The sequence below is a fragment of the Petromyzon marinus genome, chromosome 84 (assembly GCF_048934315.1).
Source record: "Petromyzon marinus isolate PM22_M1 ecotype Great Lakes invasive population chromosome 84, UKy_Petmar_22M1.pri1.0, whole genome shotgun sequence".
NCBI classification, from domain to species: domain Eukaryota; kingdom Metazoa; phylum Chordata; class Hyperoartia; order Petromyzontiformes; family Petromyzontidae; genus Petromyzon; species Petromyzon marinus.
In genome coordinates this window covers 612,694-633,954 of record NC_133749.1, presented here as the reverse complement: position 1 = coordinate 633,954, position 21,261 = coordinate 612,694, and the positions used below count along the sequence as shown (strand labels likewise).

Below are 21,261 nucleotides of genomic sequence, written 5' to 3'. Positions count from 1 at the left end.
TTATTTTATTGTTTCCCTTCTACGTGACTTTACCGAAAGAACCAAGAATAATAATTTTATTGTTTTATATTTTTATTATTTTATTGTTTCCCTTCTACGTGGTGGTGGCGACTTTACCGAAAGAACCAAGAATAATAATTTTATTGTTTTATATTTTTATTATTTTATTGTTTCCCTTCTACGTGGTGGTGACTTTACCGAAAGAACCAAGAATAATAATTTTATTGTTTTATATTTTTATTATTTTATTGTTTCCCTTCTACGTGGTGGTGGCGACTTTACCGAAAGAACCAAGAATACTAATTTTATTGTTTTATATTTTTATTATTTTATTGTTTCCCTTCTACGTGGTGGTGACTTTACCGAAAGAACCAAGAATAATAATTGTATTGTTTTATATTTTTATTATTTTATTGTTTCCCTTCTACATGGTGACTTTACCGAAAGAACCAAGAATATGAATCCCTGCAGTCACGAAAGATTTAAATAAAAATTTAGCCTATACAGAACCTCCACTTGGGAACTCCTCCCCCTCCTCACATGACCCCTCCCCATTTCGCGAAGACCACGCCCCCTTCACTACGAACCTCCCATTCTGGCCCAGGCCCCGCCCCGTCGGGCTCAGGCCCCGCCCCGTCGGGCACAGACTCCTCCCCCCACATTCAGCCCCCTCCTTAGTCCAGCCAAGGCCCCTCCCCCTGCAGTTAGCCCCTCCCTTTTTTAATCAAATGCACCTCCCCTTTATTCAGACTCCTCCCCTTCCAGCACAGGTCCCTCCCCCCCTTTTTTTTACCCCTCCCCTTCTATCACAGGCCCCTCCCCCCTCCACTTTTGTTTCAGGCCCCTCCCCCTTTATTCCTTGCCCCTCCTCTATCGGCCCAGACCCCTCCCCTTTCCTCCAGCCCCTCCCCTTCCGGCCCAGGCCCCTCCAGTTTATTCCGTGCCCCCCCCCCCCTTCATTCCGGCCCCTCCTCTTCCACATCAGGCTCCTCCCCCTCGCCAAGGGGCTCCTCCCCCTCGCCAGGGGGCTCCTCCCCCTCGGCGTCGGGGTCGGGGGGCAGGGTGGAGGTGACGTCACGGAGCAGCTGATCGACTTGCTCCTCACTGAGTCGCTCCTCACTCTCCTCCACCATCTACAACAACAACATCATCATCATCATCAACACCATCTACAACAACAACAACATCAACATCATCAACAACATCATCAACAACAACAACATCATCAACAACAACAACAACATCATCATCAACACCATCTACAACAACAACATCAACATCATCAACATCATCAACAACATCATCAACACCATCAACAACAACATCATCAACAACATCAACAACAACAACAACATCATCATCAACAACAACATCAACAACATCATCAACAACAACATCATCAACAACAACAACATCATCATCAACACCATCTACAACAACAACATCAACAACATCAACATCATCAACATCATCAACAACATCAACAACAACATCATCAACAACAACATCATCAACATCATCAACAACATCATCAACACCATCAACAACAACATCATCAACAACATCAACAACAACATCATCATCATCAACAACATCATCATCAACAACAACATCAACAACATCATCAACAACAACATCATCAACAACAACAACATCAACAACATCACCAACATAAGCAACAACATCAACAACAACACCTACATCAACATCACCACCCTCACTCACCACTCACCAGCCGCACTCACCAGCCCCACTCACCACTCACCACCCTCACTCACCACTCACCACCCTCACTCACCAGCCCCACTCACCACTCACCACCCTCACTCACCACTTCCACTCACCACTCACCACTCACCACCCCCACTCACCACTCACCACCCCCACTCACCACTCACCACTCACCACCCTCACTCACCACTCACCACCCCCAATCACCAGCCCCACTCACCACTCACCAGCCCCGCTCACCACTCACCACCCCCACTCACCACTCACCACTCACCACCCCCACTCACCACTCACCACCCTCACTCACCACTCACCACTCACCAGCCCCACTCACCACTCACCAGCCCCACTCACCACTCACCACCCCCACTCACCACTCACCACCCTCACTCACCACTCACCACCCCCAATCACCAGCCCCACTCACCACTCACCAGCCCCGCTCACCACTCACCACCCCCACTCACCACTCACCACTCACCACCCCCACTCACCACTCACCACCCTCACTCACCACTCACCACTCACCAGCCCCACTCACCACTCACCAGCCCCACTCACCACTCACCATCCTCACTCACCACTCACCACCCTCACTCACCACTTCCACTCACCACTCACCAGCCACACTCACCACTCACCACCCCCACTCACCACTCACCAGCACCACTCACCACTCACTACCCCCACTCACCACTCACCAGCACCACTCACCAGCCACACTCACCACTCACCACCCTCACTCACCACTCACCAACCCCACTCACCACTCACCACTCACCAGCCCCACTCACCACTCACCAGCCACACTCACCACCCCCACTCACCACTCACCACCCTCACTCACCACCCTCACTCACCACTCACCACCCTCACTCACCACCCTCACTCACCACTCACCACCCCAACTCACCAGCACCACTCACCACTCACCACCCTCACTCACCACTCACCACCCCAACTCACCAGCCCCACTCACCACTTACCACCCTCACTCACCACTCACCACTCACCACCCCAACTCACCACTCACCAGCCCCACTCACCACTCACCACCCGCACTCACCACTCACCACTCACCACCCCCACTCACCACCCCCACTCACCACTTACCACCCCCACTCACCACTCACCACCCTCACTCACCACTCACCACTCACCACCCCCAATCACCACTCACCATCCCACTCACCACCCCAACTCACCACTCACCACCCCCACTCACCACTCACCACCCCAACTCACCACTCACCACCCCCACTCACCACTCACCAGCCCCACTCACCACTCACCACCCCCACTCACCACTCACCACGCTCACCACTAACCAGCCCCACTCACCACTCACCATCCTCACTCACCACTCACCACCCCCACTCACCACTCACCACGCTCACCACTAACCAGCCCCACTCACCACTCACCAGCCCCACTCACCACCCCCACTCACCAATCACCACTCACCACCCCCACTCACCACTCACGACCCCCCACTCACCACTCACCACCCCCACTCACCACTCCCACTCACCACTCACCACCCCCACTCACCACTCACCACCCCCACTCACCACTCACCAGCCCCACTCACCACCCCCACTCACCACTCACCACCCCCACTCACCACCCACCACTCACCACCCCCACTCACCACTCACGACCCCCCACTCACCACCCCCACTCACCACTCCCACTCACCACTCACCACCCCCACTCACCACTCACCAGCCCCACTCACCACCCCCACTCACCACTCACCACCCCCACTCACCACTCACCACCCCCACTCACCACTCACCACCCCCACTCACCACTCACCACCCCCACTCACCACTCACCACCCCCACTCACCACTCACCAGCCCCACTCACCACTCACCAGCCCCACTCACCACTCACCACCCCCACTCACCACCCCCACTCACCACTCACCACCCCCACTCACCACTCACCACCCCCACTCACCACTCACCACCCCCACTCACCACTCACCACCCCCACTCACCACTCACCACCCCCACTCACCACTCACCACCCCCACTCACCACCCTCACTCATCACTCACCAGCCCCACTCACCACTCACCACCCCCACTCACCACTCACCAGCTGTATCTCCACCGCTGATGCTGGTCGATGGTTTAGGAGTTGAAGTTTCTCTGCCCTGAAACAAAAAAACGTCACTCAGCTCACCACTCAGCTCACCACTCAGCTCACCAATCAGCTCACTCACCACTCAGCTCACCAATCAGCTCACTCACCACTCAGCTCACCATTCAGCTCACTCACCACTCAACTCACCACTCAGCTCACTCACCACTCAGCTCACTCACCACTCAGCTCACTCACCACTCAGCTCACTCGCCACTCAGCTCACCACTCAGCTCACCACTCAGCTCACTCACCACTCAACTCACCACTCAGCTCACTCACCACTCAGCTCACTCACCACTCAACTCACCACTCAGCTCACTCACCACTCAGCTCACTCACCACTCAGCTCACCACTCAGCTCACCACTCAGCTCACTCACCACTCAGCTTACTCACCACTCAGCTCACCACTCAGCTCACTCACCACTCAGCTCACCACTCAGCTCACTCACCACTCAGCTCACTCACCACTCAGCTCACTCACCACTCAGCTCACCACTCAGCTCACCACTCAGCTCACTCACCACTCAGCTCACCACTCAGCTCACTCACCACTCAGCTCACTCACCACTCAGCTCACCACTCAGCCCACTCACCACTCAGCTCACCAATCAGCTCAGAACTCAGCTCACTCACCACTCAGCTCACCACTCAGCTCACCAAACAGCTCACTCACCACTCAGCTCACCACTCAGCTCACCGCTCAGCTCACCACTCAACTCACTCAGCACTCAGCTCACCACTCACTCACCACTCAGCTCACTCACCACTCAGCTCACTCACCACTAAGCTCACCACTCAGCTCACCACTCAGCTCACCACTCAGCTCACTCACCACTCAGCTCACTCACCACTCAGCTCACTCACCACTAAGCTCACCACTCAGCTCACTCACCACTCAGCTCACTCACCACTCAGCTCACTCACCACTAAGCTCACCACTCAGCTCACCACTCAGCTCACTCACCACTCAACTCACTCACCACTCAGCTCACTCACCACTCAGCTTACTCACCACTCAGCTCACTCACCACTCAGCTCACCACTCAGCTCACCAGACAACTCACTCACCACTCAACTCACTCACCACTCAGCTCACCACTCAGCTCACTAGACAGCTCACTCACCACTCAGCTCACCACTCAGCTCACCACTCAGCTCACCACTCAGCTCACCACTCAGCTCACTCACCACTCAGCTCACCACTCAGCTCACTCACCACTCAGCTCACTCACCACTCAGCTCACCACTCAGCTCACCCACCACTCAGCTCACTCACCCCTCAGCTCACCACTCGGCTCACTCACCACTCAACTCACCACTCAACTCACCACTCAGCTCACCACTCAGATCACTCACCACTCAGCTCACTCACCACTCAGCTCACTAATCAGCTCACTCACCATTCAACTCACCACTCAGCTCACTCACCACTCAACTCACCACTCAGCTCACTCACCACTCAGCTCACTCACCACTCAGCTCACCACTCAGCTCACTCACCACTCAACTCACCACTCAGCTCACTCACCACTCAGCTCACCACTCAGCTCACCACTCAGCTCACTCACCACTCAGCTCACCACTCAGCTCACTCACCACTCAGCTCACTCACCACTCAGCTCACCACCCAGCTCACCACCCAGCTCACTCACCACTCAGCTCACTCACCACTCAGCTCACCACTCAGCTCACTCACCACTCAACTCACCACTCAGCACACTCACCACTCAGCTCACCACCCAGCTCACCACCCAGCTCACTCACCACTCAGCTCACTCACCACTCAGCTCACCACTCAGCTCACTCACCACTCAGCTCACCACTCAGCTCACTCACCACTCAGCTCAGCACTCAGCTCAGCACTCAGCTCACCACTCACCTCACTCACCACTCAGCTCACTCACCACTCAGCTCACTCACCACTCAGCTCACCACTCAGCTCACTCACCACTCACTCAGCTCACCACTCAGCTCACCAACAGCTCACTCACCACTCAACTCACTCACCACACAGCTCACCACTCAGCTCACCACTCAGCTCACTCACCACTCAGCTCACTCAACACCCAGCTCACCAATCAGCTCACTCACCACTCAGCTCACCAATCAGCTCACTCACCACTCAGCTCACTCAACACCCAGCTCACCAATCAGCTCACTCACCACTCAGCTCACTCACCACTCAACTCACCACTCAGCTCACTCACCACTCAGCTCACCACTCAGCTCACTCACCACTCAGCTCACCACTCACCATTCAGCTCACCACTCACCACTCAGCTCATTCACTACTCAACTAACTCACCAATCAGCTCACCACTCAGCTCACCAACAGCTCACTCACCACCCAGCTCACCACTCAGCTCACTCACCACTCAGCTCACCACTCAGCTCACTCACCACTCAGCTCACTCACCACTCAGCTCACTCACCAATCAGCTCACCACTCAGCTCACCAACAGCTCACTCACCACTCAGCTCACTCACCAATCAGCTCACCACTCACTCAGATGATGATGGTGACGATGTTGATGATGGTGACGGTGTTGATGTAGGTGATGGTGATGTTGGTGATGATGGTGATGTTGCTGTAGATGATGATGGTGATGATGGTGATGTTGCTGTAGATGATGATGGTGATGATGGTGATGTTGATGATGGTGATGATGGTGATGTTGGTGATGTTGATGTTGGTGATGATGGTGATGTTGCTGTAGATGATGATGGTGATGTTGCTGTAGATGATGATGATGATGATGTACGTGATGTAGGGGATGATGATGTTGATGATGTTGGTGATGTTGTATATGATGGTGATGTTGATGATGGTGATGTTGGTGATGGTGATGTTGGTGATGGTGATGTAGGTGATGGTGATGTTGATGATGTAGGTGATGGTGATGTTGGTGATGTTGATGATGTTGATGTAGGTGATGGTGATGATGGTGATGATGTAGGTGATGGTGATGATGGTGATGTTGATGATGTTGATGTAGGTGATGTTGGTGATGTTGGTGATGGTGATGTAGGTGATGGTGATGATGTTGATGATGTAGGTGATGTTGATGATGTAGGTGATGGTGATGTTGATGATGCAGGTGATGTTGATGATGTTGATGATGTAGGTGATGGTGATGTTGATGATGTTGGTGATGTTGGTGATGTTGATGATGTTGGTGATGTTACTTTGCGAGCTGATGGGACATCATCTTCGTCAGAAACGATGTCACCACCTCCTCACTCTGCTGCTTGCATGGAGTCCCGGACAGATACTTCATCATCTACATCATCAACATCATCTACATCATCAACATCTACATCATCTACATCATCTACATCATAAACATCATCAACATCATCTACATCATCAACATCATCAACATCATCTACATCATCAACATCTACATCATCAACATCATCTACATCATCTACATCATAAACATCATCAACATCATCTACATCATCAACATCATCTACATCATCTACATCACCATCAACATCATTTAAATCATCAACATCATCACCATCAACATCATCACCAACAACATCATCACCAACAACATCATCATCACCAACATCATCATCACCAACATCACCATCAACATTAACATCATCTACATCTTCACCAACATCATCATCATCAACATCATCACCATCAACATCATCATCTACATCAACATCATCATCTACATCAACATAATCATCTACATCATCACCAACATCACCATCAACATTACCATCATCACCAACATCATCACCAACAACATCAACATCATAATCTACATCAACATCTACATCATCAACATCATCACCAACATCATCACCAACATCATCACCAACATCACCACCAACATCACCATCAACATTTACATCATCATCAACATCATCACCAACATCATCACCAACATCATCACCAACATCACCATCAACATTAACATCATCATCTACATCATCACCAACATCATCACCATCTACATCATCATCTACATCATCAACATCATCACCACCAACATCATCATCATCTACATCATCAACATCACCAACATCACCACCATCATCATCAACATCATCACCAACAACATCATCACCAACATCACCATCAACATTAACATAATCATCTACATCTTCACCAACATCATCAACATCATCACCATCATCACCAACATCATCTACATCATCACCACCATCATCATCACCAACATCATCAACATCACAAACATCACCACCATCAACATCTACATCATCATCACCATCATCACCATCAACATCATCACCAACATCATCAACATCAACATTAACATCATCACCAAAATCATCGCCAACAACATTAACATCATCATCTACATCATCACCAACATCATCATCAACATCATCACCAACATCACCTCCATCAACATCTACATCATCACCAACAACATCATCTACATCATCAACATCACCATCAACATCACCATCAACATCATCGACAACATCATCATCTACATCATCTACATGGTCAAAATCACCATCACCCCATCACCACCCCATCACCTCCACCATCACCATCACCATCCCCATCACCATCACCCCCCTCACCATCACTCCCATCACTATCACCCCCATCACCACCCTCATCACCTCCCCTATCACTATCCCCATCACATCACCCCATCACATCACCCCATCACCTCCCCCATCACCATCCCCATCACCACCCACCCCCCCCATCACCATCATCCCATCACCACCCCCATCACCATCACCCCATCACCATCATCCCCATCACCATCACCCCCATCACCATCCCCATCACCCCATCACCACCCCCATCACCATCACCCCATCACCCCATCACCATCATCCCCATCACCATCACCCTATCACTCCCATCATCACCCCATCACCATCACCCCATCACCATCACTCCCATCACCATCATCCCCATCACCACCCCCATCACCTCCACCATCACCATCCCCATCACATCACCCCATCAACACCCCCATCACCATCCCCATCACATCACCCCATCAACACCCCCATCACCTCCCCCATCACCATCCCCATCACCATCATCCCATCACCACCCCCCCATCACCATCATCCCAACACCACCCCAATCACCACCCCCATCACCATCATCCCCATCACCATCACTCCCATCACCATCACCCCATCACCACCCCCATCACCTCCACCATCACCATCCCCATCACATCACCCCATCACCACCCCCATCACCTCCCCCATCACCATCACCCCCATCACCATCCCCATCACCCCATCATCCCCATCCCCATCACCATCACCCCATCACCACCCCCATCACCATCACCCCATCACCCCATCACCCCATCACCATCACCCCATCACCATCACCCCCATCACCATCACCCCATCACCACCCCCATCACCTCCCCCATCACCATCACCCCCATCACCATCCCCATCATCCCCATCCCCATCACCATCACCCCATCACCACCCCCATCACCACCCCCATCACCACCCCATCACCCCATCACCATCACCCCATCACCATCACCCCCATCACCATCACCCCATCACCATCACCCCATCACCACCCCCATCACCCCATCATCCCCATCCCCATCACCATCACCCCATCACCACCCCCATCACCATCACCCCATCACCCCATCACCATCACCCCATCACCATCACCACCCCCATCACCATCACTCCATCACCACCCCCATCACCCCATCACCACCCCCATCACCATCACCCCATCACCATCACCCCCATCACCATCACCCCATCACCACCCCCATCACCATCACCCCATCACCACCCCCATCACCCCATCATCCCCATCCCCATCACCATCACCCCATCACCACCCCCATCACCATCACCCCATCACCCCATCACCATCACCCCATCACCATCACCACCCCCATCACCATCACTCCATCACCACCCCCATCACCCCATCACCACCCCCATCACCATCACCCCATCACCATCACCCCCATCACCATCACCCCATCACCACCCCCATCACCATCACCCCATCACCACCCCCATCACCCCATCATCCCCATCCCCATCACCATCACCCCATCACCACCCCCATCACCATCACCCCATCACCCCATCACCATCACCCCATCACCATCACCACCCCCATCACCATCACTCCATCACCACCCCCATCACCCCATCACCACCCCCATCACCATCACCCCATCACCATCACCCCCATCACCATCACCCCATCACCACCCCCATCACCATCACCCCATCACCACCCCCATCACCCCATCATCCCCATCCCCATCACCATCACCCCATCACCACCCCCATCACCATCACCCCATCACCCCATCACCATCACCCCATCACCATCACCACCCCCATCACCATCACTCCATCACCACCCCCATCACCCCATCACCACCCCCATCACCATCACCCCATCACCACCCCCATCACCCCATCCCCATCACCACCACCCCCATCACCACCACCCCATCACCACCCCCATCACCCCATCACCCCATCACCACCCCCATCACCCCATCACCACCCCCATCACCACCCCCATCACCCCATCACCACCACCCCCATGCCCATCACCCCATCACCATCACCCCATCACCACCCCCATCACCCCATCCCCATCACCACCCCCATCACCACCACCCCCATCCCCATCTCCCACCTCATAGGCGACGGTGTTGAGGTTTTGTTGCCCGGGGCCGCTCTTGCGAGATCCTCCCCGACCCTGAGACTCCCCACCCAGCTCTAGCAGCAGGCGGTACACCTGGGGTGGTGAGGGTGGTGGTGGTGAGGGTGGTGGTGAGGTGGTGGTGAGGGTGAGGGTGAGGTGGTGGTGAGGGTGGTGGTGGTGAGGGTGGTGAGGGTGGTGAGGGTGGTGGTGAGGGTGGTGGTGAGGGTGGTGAGGGTGGTGGTGAGGTGAGGTGGTGGTGGGGGTGGTGGTGAGGGTGGTGGTGAGGTGGTGGTGGTGGTGAAGTGGTGGTGGTGGTGAGGGTGGTGGTGAGGTGGTGGTGAGGGTGGTGAGGGTGGTGGTGAGGGTGAGGGTGGTGAGGGTGGTTGTGAGGATGGTGAGGGTGGTGGTGGTGAGGGTGGTGGTGAGGGTGGTGAGGGTGGTGGTGAGGTGGTGGTGAGGGTGGTGAGGGTGGTGGTGAGGTGGTGAGGGTGGTGGTGAGGGTGGTGGTGAGGTGGTGAGGGTGGTGGTGAGGGTGGTGGTGAGGTGGTGAGGGTGGTGGTGAAGGTGGTGGTGAGGTGAGGGTGGTGGTGAGGTGGTGAGGGTGGTGGTGAGGGTGGTGGTGAGGGTGGTGGTGAGGTGGTGAGGGTGGTGAGGGTGGTGGTGAGGGTGGTGGTGAGGGTGGTGAGGGTGGTGGTGAGGGTGGTGGTGAGGGTGGTGGTGAGGGTGGTGAGGGTGGTGGTGTGGGTGGTGGTGAGGGGGGTGGTGAGGGTGGTGGTGAGGGTGGTGGTGGTGAGGGTGGTGAGGGTGGTGAGGGTGGTGGTGAGGGTGGTGGTGAGGTGAGGTGGTGGTGAGGGTGGTGGTGAGGGTGGTGGTGAGGGTGGTGGTGAGGGTGGTGGTGAGGTGAGGTGGTGAGGGTGGTGGTGAGGGTGGTGGTAAGGTGGTGAGGTGGTGGTGAGGGTGGTGAGGGTAGTGGGGGTGAGGGTGGTGAGGGTGGTGGTGAGGGTGGTGAGGGTGGTGGTGAGGGTGAGGGTGGTGGTGGGGGTGGTGAGGGTGGTGGTGGTGAGGGTGGTGGTGAGGGTGGTGGTGAGGGTGGTGGTGAGGGTGGTGAGGGTGGTGGTGAGGGTGGTGAGGGTGGTGGTGAGGGTGGTGAGGGTGGTGGTGAGGGTGGTGAGGGTGGTGGTGAGGGTGGTGGTGAGGGTGGTGGTGAGGTGAGGTGGTGGTGAGGTGGTGGTGAGGGTGGTGGTGGTGAGGGTGGTGGTGAGGTGAGGTGGTGAGGGTGGTGTTGAGGGTGGTGAGGGTGGTGGTGAGGGTGGTGGTGAGGTGGTGAGGGTGGTGGTGAGGTGGTGAGGGTGGTGGTGAGGGTGGTGGTGAGGTGGTGAGGGTGGTGAGGGTGGTGGTGAGGGTGGTGGTGAGGGTGGTGAGGGTGGTGAGGGTGGTGGTGAGGGTGGTGGTGAGGGTGGTGGTGAGGGTGGTGGTGAGGGTGGTAGTGAGGGTGGTGAGGGTGGTGGTGGTGAGGTGAGGGGGGGTGAGGGTGGTGGTGAGGGTGGTGGTGAGGTGGTGGTGAGGGTGGTGGTGGTGGTGAGGGTGGTGGTGAGGGTGGTGAGGGTGGTGGTGAGGGTGGTGGTGAGGGTGGTGAGGGTGGTGGTGGTGAGGTGGTGGTGAGGGTGAGGGTGGTTGTGAGGGTGGTGGTGAGGTGGTGGTGAGGGTGGTGGTGGTGGTGAGGGTGGTGGTGAGGGTGGTGGTGAGGTGGTGGTGAGGGTGGTGGTGGTGGTGAGGGTGGTGGTGAGGGTGGTGAGGGTGGTGGTGAGGGTGGTGGTGAGGGTGGTGAGGGTGGTGGTGGTGAGGTGGTGGTGAGGGTGAGGGTGGTTGTGAGGGTGGTGAGGGTGGTGGTGAGGTGGTGGTGAGGTGAGGGGGGGTGAGGGTGGTGGTGAGGGTGGTGGTGAGGTGGTGAGGGTGGTGGTGAGGGTGGTGGTGAGGTGAGGTGGTGGTGGTGAGGGTGGTGGTGAGGTAGTGGTGAGGGTGGTGGTGAGGGTGGTGAGGGTGGTGGTGGTGAGGTGGTGGTGAGGGTGAGGGTGGTGAGGGTGGTTGTGAGGGTGGTGAGGGTGGTGGTGAGGTGGTGGTGAGGTGAGGGGGGGTGAGGGTGGTGGTGAGGGTGGTGGTGAGGTGAGGTGGTGGTGGTGAGGGTGGTGGTGAGGGTGGTGGTGAGGGTGGTGAGGGTGGTGGTGGTGAGGGTGGTGAGGGTGGTGGTGGTGAGGGTGGTGAGGGTGGTGAGGTGGTGGTGGTGAAGGTGGTGGTGAGGGTGGTGGTGAGGTGGTGAGGGTGAGGGTGGTGAGGTGGGGGCACTCCCGTCAGCTTCACCAACGCTCACCCTCAACAGCCTCAATCATCACCAGCCACTCACTCACCACTCACTCACCCACACACTCACTCACACACTCACCACTCACTCACCACACCACTCACTCACCCACTCACTCACCATCCACTCACCACTCACTCACTCACCACTCACTCACACACTCACTCACTCGCTCACCACACACTCACTCGCTCACCACACACCACTCACTCACCACACACCACTCACTCACACACTCACCACTCACTCACCCACACACTGACCTACTCACCACTCACTCACCCACACACTCACCCACTCACTCACTCACCCACTCATCCACTCACTCACTCGTTCACCAACTCACTCATCCCACTCACTCACTCGCTCACCCACTCACTCATCCACTCACTCACCACTCACTCACCCACACACTCACCCACACACTCACCCACACACTCACCCATCCACTCACCACTCACTCACCCACTCACTCACCCACACACTCACCCACACACTCACCCATCCACTCACTCACCCACTCACTCACCCACACACTCACCCACTCACTCACCCACACACTCACGCACTCACTCACCCACACACTCACCACTCACTCACCCACACACTGACCTACTCACCACTCACTCACCCACACACTCACCCACTCACTCACTCACCCACTCATCCACTCACTCACTCGTTCACCAACTCACTCATCCCACTCACTCACTCGCTCACCCACTCACTCATCCACTCACTCACCACTCACTCACCCACACACTCACCCACACACTCACCCATCCACTCACCACTCACTCACCCACTCACTCACCCACACACTCACCCATCCACTCACTCACCCACCCACTCACTCACCCACACACTCACGCACTCACTCACCCACTCACTCATCCACTCAATCACTCGCTCACCCACTCACTCATCCACTCACTCATCACTCACTCACCCACACACTCACCCACTCACTCACCCACTCACTCATCCACTCAATCACTCGCTCACCCACTCACTCATCCACTCACTCATCACTCACTCACCCACACACTCACCCACTCACTCACCCACTCACTTATCCACTCACTCACTCGCTCACCCACTCACTCACCACTCACCAACACACTCACCCATTCACACACTCACCACACACTCACCCACTCGCTCCTTCACTTACTCACCCACTCACTCACCCACTCACTCACCCACAAACTCATCCACTCACTCCTTGACTCACTCACCCACTCACCACTCACCCACCCAATCACACACTCACCTATTGGCTCCTAGACTTACTCACCCACTCACTCACCCACTCACTCACTCACCCACTCACTCATACACTCACTCACCCACTCACTCACTCACTCGCTCACACACACTCATACAGCCATACACTCACCACTCACCTGCCCACACACTCACTCACTCCTTGACTTACTCACCTACTCATTCACTCAGCAGTCACTCACCGCTCACTCACCCACTCACTCAGCAGTCACCCACACACTCACTCACTACTCACTCACCCACTCACACACCCACCCACTCACACACCCACACACTCACCCACCCACTCACTCACCCACTCACCCACACACTCACCCACTCACACACTCACCCACTCACTCAGCAGTCACCCATACACTCACTCACCCACTCACACACCCACCCACCCACTCACACACCCACCCACACACTCACCCACACACTCGCCCACCCACTCACTCACCACTCACTCACCCACTCACTCATACACTCACTCACCCACTCACTCACTCACTCGCTCACACACACTCATACAGCCATACACTCACCACTCACCTGCCCACACACTCACTCACTCCTTGACTTACTCACCTACTCATTCACTCAGCAGTCACTCACCGCTCACTCACCCACTCACTCAGCAGTCACCCACACACTCACTCACTACTCACTCACCCACTCACACACCCACCCACTCACACACCCACACACTCACCCACCCACTCACTCACCCACTCACCCACACACTCACCCACTCACACACTCACCCACTCACTCAGCAGTCACCCATACACTCACTCACCCACTCACACACCCACCCACCCACTCACACACCCACCCACACACTCACCCACACACTCGCCCACCCACTCACTCACCACTCACTCACTCACACACTACACCACTCATCACTCACCACTCATTCATTCACTCACCACTCACTCACCACCCACCACTCACTCACCACCCACCACTCACTGATCACCCACCACTCACTCACCACACACCACTCACACACCACTCACTCACCACTCACACACTCACCACTCACTCACTCGCTCACCACACACCACTCACTCACAACTCACTCACTCACCACACACCACTCACTCGCTCGCTCACCACACACCACTCACTCACCACTCACTCACACACTCACCACTCACTCACCACACCACTCACTCACCCACTCACTCACCACCCACTCACCACTCACTCACACACTCACCACACACTCACTCACCACACACTCACTCACACACTCACGACTCACAACTCACTCACCACTCACTCACTCGCTCACCACACACTCACCACTCACTCACACACTCACTCGCTCACCACACACCACTCACTCACCGCTCGCTCACTCACCACACACCACTCACTCGCTCACCACACACCACTCACTCACTCACCACTCACTCACCACACACCTTACTCACTCACTCACACACTCACCACACACTCACCACTCACTCACCACTCACTCACACACTCACCACTCACTCGCTCACCACACACCACTCACTCACCACACACCTTACTCACTCACACTCACTCACACAATCGCTCACCACACACTCACCACTCACTCGCTCACCACTCACACACCACTCACTCACCACACACCACTCACTCACCACTCACTCACTCGCTCACCACACACTCACCACTCACTCACCACACACCACTCACTCACCACTCACTCACTCGCTCACCACACACTCACACACTCACCACTCACTCACTCACCACTCACACACTCACCACATACTCACTCACTCACCACACACTCACCACACACCACTCACTCACCACACACCACTCACTCACACACTCACCACTCACTCACTACATCACTCACTCACCACACACCACTCACTCACACTCACCACTCACCCACACACTCACTCACTACACCACACACCACTCACTCACCACCCACCCACTCACTACACCACTCACTCACCACACACCACTCACTCACACACTCACTACACCACACACTCACTCGCTCACCACACACCACTCACTCACCACACACCACTCACTCACTACACCACTCACTCTCCACTCACCACCCACCCACTCACCACTCACTCACCACACACCACTCACTCACTCACCACTCACTCACTCACTCACCACACACCACTCACTCACTCACCACACACCACTCACTCACACACTCACCACTCACTCACTCACCACTCACTCACCACACACCACCCACTCACTACACCACTCACTCACCACACACCACTCACACACTCACCACTCACTCACTCACCACCCACTCACTCACTACACCACTCACTCACCACACACCACTCACTCACTACACCACTCACTACACCACTCACTCACTCACCACTCACTACACCACTCACTCACTCACTACACCACTCACTCACTACACCACACACTCACTCACTCACCACACACCACTCACTCACTACACCACTCACTCACTACACCACTCACTACACTCACTCACCACACACCACTCACTCACTACACCACTCACTCACCACTCACCACCCACTCACTCACGATTGCTACGGGCACGCGTGTGCCGATTATTTAATTAAAGCAGAAAACTTTACCTCATAATTGCTCAGCATGGCAGCATTAGCGTCCAATCTGTGCAGAAATAAGGACAAATAAAATTAAAATATAACGCAAAGTTAGTGCTGAGGCCTAGTGAGGGTTAGAAGCCTGACCGCTCCGCCACCCAGCGGCGACTAAACATGGGCAACGCTTAGGCAAGAACGGTGTGGGGGGGGGGGGTTACGTGGTGTTGCCGAAGCCAAAACTTTTGACATCGTTAAAAACGATATATTTTGAAAGTGAGTTGAAGAGTTTGAGAGCTGAAGCGATGGCAAGCAAGCGTACTTACACTTCCATTGTAATAATTTGCTGAACTTTGCTGTAACCCCTACTATTAAACGGACGTGCTGAGTTGCGGCGCTAATGGGCGGCGACCATCTTGGGAAGGGAAGGCAGTCATCTTGGTACAGGGAGGCACCCATCTTGTTAGAGAGAAGCAGCCATCTTAGTACGGGTAGGTAGACATCTTAAAGGCATTTTGGTACGGGAAGACAACAATCTTGTTCAAGGGAAGGCAGACATATTGCTAAAGGGAATACAGCCATCTTGCTAAAGTGACGGCAGCCATCTTGCTTAAGGGATGCTCGCCATCTTGCTAAAAGTAAGCCAGCCATCTTGCTAAAGGGAGTGCAGCCATCTTGCTTAAGGGAATCTTGCCATCTTGCTAAAGGTAAGCCAGCCATCTTGCTAAAGGAAATGCAGCCATATTTCTAAAGGGAAGGCAGCCATCTTGCTTAAGAGATGCTCGCCATCTTGCTAAAGGTAAGCCAGCCATCTTGCTAAAGGGAATGCAGCCATCTTACTTAAGGGAAGCCAGCCATCTTGCTAAAGGCAAGGCAGCCATTTTTCTAAAGGTACGGGTAAGTGTTACCGCATTATTCAACAAAAACTACACAACTATGAAACTCTTTTATATTCTTAGTTTTTTCGGTAAAGTCACGTTGAAGAGAAACAACAAAATAACAAAATATATATAAAACAATAAAAAATTCTCACGACGTTTCGACCATAACTCAAACGGTCATCATCAGGTGTGTCGGTTTGCATAAATTTATTTTGAAAACGGCATATTTATTTATTTATATATATATAAAAAACGTTTGCGTCACGCGCAACGATTGGCAGTTTGCCCAGGACTAGTCCATCTATTTTTTGAAAAGAGGAGGGGGGAGACGAAATTTGTTTTTATGTATGCTGTCTGAAAGCCACTGTAAGCGTGAACAATCAATCAAGAACTGAAATGATTTATCAAATCTTTCCAATGATTGCTAAGATAGAATCCATCTTCTCGGTTGAAATTGTCTCTGTGTTTGTATATGTGGATAGCCTCATGAACGAATCTCTCATGGAAGCCAGATGGCTTACAAAGAACCTCCGTCTCCCCCCTCCTCTTTTAAAAAAATAGATGGACTAGTCCTGGGCAAACTGCCAATCGTTGCGCGTGACGCAAACGTTATTTTTTATATATATAAATAAATAAATATGCCGTTTTCAAAATAAATTTATGCAAACCGACACACCTGATGATGACCGTTTGAGTTATGGTCGAAACGTCGTGAAAATTTTTTTTTATTGTTTTATATATATATTTTGTTATTTTGTTGTTTCTCTTCAACGTGACTTTACCGAAAAAACTAAGAATATGAATTACTGCAGTCACGAAAGCTTTAAATCAACTCTTTTATTTTACCAGGTAAGGTCCACTGACTGAGCATGTTGTAGCGCATTTTCGGAAGCGAACTGGCCCCATCACAAATGATAGCAGTGGCTTTTAAGTCGTGTGGACCTTTATAACGACTCCTCAACTTTTTGCCTTAAAACTTTCTTGACTGCAGGAATTCATATTCTTGGTTCTTTCGGTAAAGTCACGATGATAGAGAACTAAATATCTAAAAATATATTAAATAAAAAATACGAAAATAAAATAAAAAATTAAACGAATAAATTGAAAATACAAGAAAATAAAAATAAAAAATTGTAAAAAATGCTTTATCATTTGAAAATAATAAAAGCAGAAAACCCACGACATTTCAATCGCAACACAAGCGGTCTTACATTTTTAATGTATATTTTATTTTTTTAAAAATTCTATCTACGTGTCTTTAGCAAAGGAGTCCTCCAATTCCAGAAGACATCTGCCGGAAGATCCAATCCGAATTCACAAAACGTCTTCCGGAAGAATTCTTCCGGAATCGGAAGATGGTATCTTCCGCATTCGGAAGACGCCTTCCGGAAGATTTTCAGGAACATTCCAACCGTGACTCCACGTCAGAAGTCGCCTTGCGATTGGCCGAGGCCCGAGGGACGCGTCATGCGGCGTTCAACCAATCGCACACCGCGGCTAACAAGCCACGCGCAGTTTTTTGTTATCCCTCCGCGGACCCGCGAAAATAATCCGGTTGAGAATTTTTCTTTTAAAAAAAATTGGTGAAATCAAAAAATTGGTGAAATCAATTTTTTTACGGTGATTTCCAACAAACAGATTAAAATTCCCACGGCGCACACATTAAAAAAATAATCAATGTTCCCCTCCGAACTATTTTATTTAGTTTCTGGTCAAATTCGGCGGATGGCGATTTGGTGGAAGTGACAGTTGCCAACGGAAGTGATTGGCGCGCGCGACCGCATCACAACTTCCGCACACGACGATTTTGCCCCGCCCCTAAAATACGACACCACCACGCCCACTAGTCCCCTGTGCCCCCACCCACTAGCTACACCCACTACCCCCCTGTGCCCCCACCCACTAGCCACACCCACTACCCCCCTGTGCCCCCACCCACTAGCCACACCCACTATCCCCCTGTGCACCCACCCACTAGCCACACCCACTACCCCCTGTGCCCCGCCCACTACTCCCCTGTGCCGCCACCCACTAGCCACACCCACTACTCCCCTGTGCCCCCACCCACTAGCCCCACCCACTACCCCCCTGTGCCCCCACCCACTAGCACCACCCACTACTCCCCTGTGCCCCCACCCACTAGCCCCACTCACTAACCCCCTGTGCCCCACCCACTAGCCACACCCACTACTCCCCTGTGCCCCCACCCACTAGCCCCACTCACTAACCCCCTGTGCCCCACCCACTAGCCCCACCCACTACCCCCCTGTGCCCTCACCCACTAGCCCCACCCACTACCCCCCTGTGCCCCACCCACTTGCTCCACCCACTACCCCCTGTGACCCACCCACTAGCCACACCCACTACCCCTCTGTGCCCCACCCACTACCCCCCTGTGCCCTACCCACTAGCCCCACTCACTACCCCCCTGTGCTCCACCCACTACCCCCTGTGCCCCACCCACTAGCCCCACCCACTAGCCCCACCCACTACCCCCTGTGCCCCACCCACTAGCCCCACCCACTACCCCCCTGTGCCCCACCCACAACCCCTGTGCCCCACCCATTACCCCCTGTGCCCCACCCACTAGCCCCACCCACTACCCTCCTGTGCCTACCCACTACCCCCCTGTGCACCACCCACTACCTTCCTGTGCCCCACCCACTACCCCTGTGCCCCACCCACTTGCCCCACCCACTAGCCCCTTTTGTCCCTAAACCCCTCACTCGGCCCCTCCCTTCCTCCCCCCTCCCTCATAGCCCCGCCTCTCAACCTCTGTGCCCCCCCCCACACCCACTCGGCCCTACCCCTCTCCACCTCCCTCATAGCCCCGCCCCTCACTCCCCCTTGCCCCCGCCCCTTCCCCCTCCCTCATAGCCCCCACTCCCTCATAGCCCCGCCCCTTCCCCCTCACTCATAGGCCCGCCCATCCCCCTCCCTAATAGCCCCGCCCCCTCCATCATAACCTCGCCCCTCCCTCATAGCCCTGCCCCTCCATCATAGCCCCGCCCCTCCATTATATATTTTAAATAAATAAATACACCGTTTTAAAATAAATAAATTAATGCGAACCGACACACCTGATGACGACCGTTTGTGTTATGGTCGAAACGTCGTGAGAATTTTTTTTATTGTTTTATATATATATTTTATTATTGTATTGTTTCCCTTCAACGTGACTTTACCGAAAGAACTAAGAATTTTGAATTACTGCAGTCACGAAAGCTTTAAATCAAAATTTAATATGAATTACCGCAGTCACGAAAGCTTTAAATCAAAATTTAGCATCCGCTCCCTCAAAGCCCCGCCCCTCCCTAATAGCCCCGCCCCTTCCCCGCACCTCTCATAGCCTCGCCCCTCCCTAATAGCCCCGCCCCTCCCCCGCCACCCCCTCATAGCCCCGCCCCTCCCTAATAGCCCCGCCCCTTTCCCGCACCTCTCATAGCCTCGCCCCTCCCGGATAGCCCCGCCCCTTCCCCGCCACCCCCTCATAGCCCCCGCCCCTCCATAATAGCCCCCGCCCCATCGCCGCCACCTCTCATAGCCCCGCCCCTCCCTAATAGCCCCGCCCCTTCCCTTCCACAAATAGCCCCGCCCCTTCCCCGCCACCTCCCATAG

At 54.0% G+C, this 21,261-nt stretch overlaps 1 protein-coding gene across 1 annotated transcript; it reads right to left on the bottom strand.

The window, feature by feature from the left end:
• Positions 1–138: 138 nt before the first annotated feature.
• Positions 139–17,220, bottom strand: CRCP (CGRP receptor component). The gene is made up of 6 exons (XM_076057692.1): positions 17,089–17,220; positions 16,796–16,832; positions 10,553–10,654; positions 7,072–7,166; positions 3,836–3,893; positions 139–1,133 (listed from the first exon to the last, which is right to left on the bottom strand). The coding sequence occupies exons 1-6, from the start codon at positions 17,094–17,096 to the stop codon at positions 957–959; spliced, it is 477 nt and encodes a 158-aa protein (XP_075913807.1). The 5' UTR covers positions 17,097–17,220; the 3' UTR covers positions 139–956.
• Positions 17,221–21,261: the final 4,041 nt, after the last annotated feature.

Coding starts and splice junctions, on each gene's coding strand:
- CRCP (XM_076057692.1), bottom strand. Junction 7,167..10,552: donor TCAACACCGTCGCCTATGAG/GTGGGAGATGGG, acceptor TTGATGATGTAG/ATGATGAAGTATCTGTCCGG. Junction 3,894..7,071: donor ATGTCCCATCAGCTCGCAAA/GTAACATCACCA, acceptor TTTTTGTTTCAG/GGCAGAGAAACTTCAACTCC.